General features: G+C 38.7%; 1 protein-coding gene across 2 annotated transcripts in view; it reads right to left on the bottom strand.

Moving 5' to 3' along the window:
* Positions 1 to 2,643: 2,643 nt before the first annotated feature.
* Positions 2,644 to 6,020, bottom strand: part of fbxw5 (F-box and WD repeat domain containing 5) — an 11,056-nt gene continuing 7,679 nt past the window's right edge. The window contains exon 9 of one of the 2 annotated variants that reach the window (XM_038734169.1): positions 2,644 to 5,147. In XM_038734169.1, the coding sequence (XP_038590097.1) occupies positions 4,868 to 5,147 (280 nt within the window). In that variant the 3' untranslated portion in view covers positions 2,644 to 4,867. The remainder of the gene's footprint in view (positions 5,148 to 6,020) is intronic. The other variant, XM_038734168.1, reaches the window with a different exon arrangement.

Genomic DNA, 6,020 nt, shown 5'->3' with positions numbered 1-6,020 from the left:
GTGAAGATCAACGTCACAAATGGCTTAAATCAAAAATACCCCAAGAACTGGAGTATCTTTTAATTGCCATTCACCATGCTAATATGTTTATCTTATGACGTTCTCAAATAGCCACATGTGAATGTGATAACTTTCCCCTGTGGGCCACAGTAGGCGATTTTACGTGTCTCTATGACCTGTGAGGCTTTCTGGTGCTTTCTGCTATAGAGTAACTTCACAACCCAGTTCATCAACCGCCTGCAGCAATTGAAACTGTCACCTCTGCAAGTCGTAGAAAATAACCAAATGCTGTGTCACCAAAAAAAAAAAAAAACTGTTTGTCAGGCTGGCAGTTAACCCAGTTGTTGGTGTACTTTGTGCTGCTGTTAGCTTGTTGTCTCGAATGTGGACATGATATACTGTTACTTTACTTCCTGTTATTGCAAAATGTGTTAAGTGCAATCATTTTTTCAAAACATTAATAAAAAATATATACAGTGGAATTGTAAAAGTCATAATAGTTATTAGGGGTTATTACTCAGCACGTGAAAACAGCTGTGCAGTTTCTTCTGTTGTTATGGAGGGAGTTTTATCACGTCAGAGAAAATACACTATCTTGAGTGTTGGGCTTGGAGACTACACTAGAAAGTCTGCGTTACAAATTGGGGTATTGAGTTTCAATATGTGGGAACTTACCGGGCAGTGTGGGTCTAATGAAAATGTGTTATTGGTTGCATTATGGGAAACGTAACATCCAGTGTTTTGGGATTTTGACTCATGCTAGGGACTAAAAGTCAGGATGTCTCAGGCCTCTGTTGCATCAGTTTTGACTTTTGTTGGATCCCCTTATTTTATGGAAGTGAAATCCTAAATTGCTGTGTCTAGTGCAAATTATGCCAAGGAAGTGAAAAAATGTATAGTTTGCACAGATTATTTTATCACCACAAAACTGGACTAAGCAACAGTTGGGATGCCCTTGCAGAACTGAAAGCGCCCATTTTTGTCCACAGCTGTGTATATGCAGATTGGGGATAGGTTTTGGTGAGACCGAAACCAAAGTGATTAGTTTCAAACCCCTTTCCCACACACAGACCTCCAGAGGTTCAGGCTCAAGTTATACATCCAGATTGTCATCACAAGACCAAGCTCAGGAATTGTTACTCATGTAATACCTAAAAACATTTGCTGTGTTTAGATGTTACTAAAGCGGAAGGTTCACCAGTTTCACCAAACAAGATTCTACAGCCACGCTAGCGGCTCTGTGAGGCTGTGCTCTGAGCTAAATGCTAACATCAGCATGCTAACATGTTTAGCAGGTATGTTTCCCCATGTTCACCATCTTAGTTGAACATGTTAGCATGCTGATGTTTGCTTATTAGCACGAAACTGAAAGTAATTGGCATTGGTTGTGCAGGTATTTGGTCTTAACCACAGTGTTTGTCCCCAGTCCCTCCACCACTTTAGACCAGAATAAAATATTTCAACAACTATTGAATGCATTGCCATTACATTTTGTACATAATTCGTGGTCCTAAGATGATAACGCCAACTGACTTTGGTAATTCCCTGACTTCCTCTAGTGCTACCATGAGTTTCATATTTGAGGTTTCTTTTGTGAAATATATACAATAATTGAACAAATTTCCAGGATCTTTGGTACAAACATTTATGTTCCCTTCAAGTTTAACTGTAATAACTATTGTGAGCCCCTGTCTAGCATCATCAGGTCAAAATTTACACCAAAACTGATATTCCCATCAGCCTCAGCTGTACTTTGTGTTTCGAGCTAACTAAAAAATGTTAGCATACTACCATGCTAAGCTAAGATGGTAAATATTCTGCCTGCTAAACATAAGCATGTTAGCGTGTCATTTTAAACATGTTGTCATGCTAGTGTTAGTATTTGCAGCCTCAGATCTGCTAGCATGGCTACAGACTCAAAGTCTTCTTAAAATAAATTTTTAAGTGCTTCTCAAACCTGAATAATCTGAAAACCTGAGTAAATTAAACCAAAACCGTGCCTGACATCAATATTAGGAGTGAAAATGTGTTTTTTGTGATTCGGGTGTACTGACCTTTTAAAAGTGGTAACCATTGCATTACAGCCATTTTGACTTTTAAACCATAAATTAAATTTAGAGGATGTCACCACCAGATTATCACCACATAGACCGTATTTCCTGGAAAGGAAATCGGTCACCTTTCTGAGTAAAACCTGATAATGACTCAATATGGAACAGTTGCTGTGAAGTGACATTGTTGCTGCATTGGTATTCTCTGAACAGTGTTTTAAATGTGAATTTAGAATGTTAACCACTATCACGGCTATCCCCTGTTGTGAGGCAGTAGATGAAACACTTGACAAGTCACTATGGTTTGGCATGGTGCGGTTCGGTTGGAGCAGACAGACCAGGGCCACATGAGAAAACCCTCACTAGACTGGTAGCGGCAGTCTAAACGCTGAGAGGTTATTTTTCTTTCTTCACAATCAAAAAAGCAAATTCTCTCATGTGGCCTGTGGACACAAATTAATACTGGGTGTGCAAGGTCTGATGAAAATCATTTTCAATCAATCAAATTACTGTTCAAAATATTTGCGCAAAACTGGCCCGAGACCCAAAAAGAATTTTAAAAATATAAAAAAAGATTAATCTAACACTTTTGCAGAATTCTGGCCTTTCAGGGCATGCTTTTTATTTCAGGGGAGTATGAAAATAACATTAGAGGACAGGGAATATGATTAAAAAGATGGAGCTAAAGTAGAAATGACATGACATGAAATGAAAGAGAGTGTTAAGTGTGTTTAAGTGTCAGAAAGTTCATGACTTACAACAGACATTTCAAAACATGGGAGATATTGTTCAATTGGTAGCAAGGGTCAGCTGATGAAGTGACTAATTCACACAGATTTCTCTGAAACCTTGACATGCAAATACAATCAGACACCTTCAGCAGGGAATCTCCAAGGAAACACAAATATCTACCAGGTGAAGTACCTGAACCTTACGCTGGTAAAACTAGAAAAAATGGGCATTTCTTATGTATTACTTTTTGTTTTACTTGAGACCAGTCCAAGAGCAATGGACCTCCAAGAGGACTACAGGATGATGAAAAGTAAAGGGGTAACCCATGTACACAGAAACATTTAAAGACTGTTGGGACCCAAAAAACAAAAACAAAACCACAGATGCGTTGATCAGGCTTGAGGCAGAATTAGTTTTTTGTTTTTAATCGTCATACTGTCCTTTATACTTTTTTATGACTTGAATTTGGTCTGCATAAGCATTTCAAATTATTATATTCATTTAAGTTAAGATATCCTCTGGTACTTTTAAGGTGTGCTACACACACACATGATGTGCAAATTAAAGAATCGGGTGACATTTCTGTGACTTGAAATCTCCATGACATTGATGCTTTTCTTTATTGTTCTTGCTCAAATTAAATACTGCTTGACTGTTGTGTACAAGCTCTTCTTTCAATAGAATTACAACTTGAATAAAAATGCCAATTTACTGAATATCTGAGATAGAGAGATTTTAATCATTTGGGCCATGTTAAAATAATGACTACCTCCTCAACCTCATCACACTGATCAAATCATACCCTATGTCTCCTGAAGGGGATGTAAAGTATATAAATAAGTAGTTTAACTATGCTTGTGCACACTATTTAATAGAAAATAATACATCTCACGACTGATTTTAAAAGGATGGTTGCGTGCTGACAGGAAAGGTGCAGCTTCCTGTACAGTACATAGGTCTGTATGTCCAGGTACCCCACACTCCATACTGGGATTGTAGACTTTAAGTGGGGAAGTGCTGCTTGGAAAGAAAATCAATTTTCTTTTAATAAAATAAAATAGTCCAGGAGACTTGACTTTCTTAGGTGCAGCTTTGTGCTACAGATGAATAAAAGGTGTTTAAATGTATTTCTACAAAATATAGGCCCAAATAAAGATTAGCTACACAAACAACTTTTTTTTTCTTCACAGTCTTCACACCAACTGTCCCTCAACAACTCTTCTAGATTAAATTACTCAATAATTCTATGTTGAATAGGATAGTGAAGAATCATTTCTGGGGCACAAAAACAATGGGATGGGATGTATTTAAAAACCAAGGCAGACTGCAGTAAATATAGCTAAATGCTGTCTTCCCTTTTGGGTATCAATGTAGTTGCACAATGTACCAATGTAGTGGGTTTTTGTAATTCTCTGAAAACAAGGTGTATGGATGTGTTTATACTCAAGACATCAATTGGATATATATAAGTAAGAAAAGACATCTCTGAAATGACTCAGTTACAGCACTTTGATGAGCAGGACATGACAACAGCGATCTTAAGGTGCCGTCTCTGCAGTACATTTAAATACATTTACACCTCAGATCCAGGAGTCCAGTGTCTGGCCTGTTAAGACGCAACATTACAGATATAAACAGACAGAAACCATCTCTTAGGGAACATGTTTGGATGTCTGTCTTGTGCATTAACGGATTAGCTCTACACTATCTTTATCTGTGATAACATTTCATGTCACTCTTGTGAACAGCACAACAGAGGCTGTGGTGATTTCTGTCCTTTTCTGGAGCAACGGCGCTCTCTTGTGTCTAAACCTACAGACTAGGTAAGACACTGAACACGTCTGTGTATCACAACACCGTGAGCTCAAGCAAAACCACTGAATGTAACCACACTGTACATATAGATGGAGTGTAGTGTGTAAATGTATTTATGTGTGTGTATATATATATATATATCTATACATATACACACACACACACATATATACATAAATACACACACATACACACACACATACACACCACAGAGGAAACAGATCAAACTTTCCTCCCCTTGCTCCCTCCCAAGTGTTTCCCAACCTGACTCATGGTTTTCCATTGACTCTGCTGGAAGAGTTCTTGTTGCGGCTCAGCCAGGACGGCAGCAGGCTGCGGGGCCTCGGTGGCCGGGCGGGGCACTGCGCCAGGCGGATCATGTGAGGTGAGCGCCACACCTTAATGGTAGAGTCATCGCTAGCAGACAGCAGTAGCTCCTGGTCAGCGGGGCTGAATGCCACCGAGTTCACCACATCGTCGTGTGCCAGACGTGCCAGACAGATGTTGTAGTGTCGGTCCCAGATGTAGCCGTGCTTGTCCTCTGCTCCACTGCAGATAGAAGGGTGGGGAGAGATGTCAGTGTAGCCTTCACAGTAAAATAATTATTATTGATAAGTGTTGTCAAAGCATCTGCTTTAGTCTGTTATTACTAGGGCTGCAACAAACCCTATTTTTCATTATTGATTAATCAGAGGATTATTTCCTCTTTCTTCCTTTAATAATAACAATGACTGAATAATAATCTAAAATAGAAACCAGTGAAAAATGTGTTTTGTCTGACCAATAGTTCAAACTCAACTTATTCCCTTTACCATCCAATAATGACAAAGACACAGCAAATCTTTTGGTGCTAAATAAATAAAACTGAAATGGATTGAAGATCTCTCCGCCGTGGCTGAGAGCTACACTTTCCCTGTCCTCTCGACTGTAACTTCCACGAACCACAAGAAAAGAAAAAGGGAAAAGAGTTACTTTGTGGCTAGAACAATGCTGTTGACACAATGTACAGATAACCTACAACCCCTGCTGAAGCAAGAGAACTACAGAACGATCAGTATTTAATGATTAATTAGGCTATAATTAAAACCCATGTTAAGTCTAATTTTCGGTACAAACCGGACAGGAGTCGGGACAACTGCTCGTAATTTGAATTTTTCGGGACGTCTGGTCACCCTAGGAGGAACAATTACAGCGACCAGTAACTCTTAAATGTACAAATGTACATGTATTGTTCACTAAGCTGCACATGTGTGACAAAACAATGGGACTCGACAGGTAAAAAAAAAACTTAAATCACTGAAAACTTATTTCCACTGTCATAAAATGTACTGCAGATGGACATGCTTGCTCACTCTCCAAGAAAATGTAATACAGTAATACTACAGTCATTACAAAAGGTTACAGATCCTCTTAATTTCTACT

Source organism: Micropterus salmoides, unplaced genomic scaffold (genome assembly GCF_014851395.1).
Source record: "Micropterus salmoides isolate LMB-PRFRI ecotype aquatic unplaced genomic scaffold, ASM1485139v1 Ms_hic_scaffold_20, whole genome shotgun sequence".
Classification (NCBI taxonomy): Eukaryota; Metazoa; Chordata; class Actinopteri; order Centrarchiformes; family Centrarchidae; genus Micropterus; species Micropterus salmoides.
Note: the sequence above shows the minus strand (reverse complement) of the source record. Positions and strands in the feature narration are given on the sequence as shown.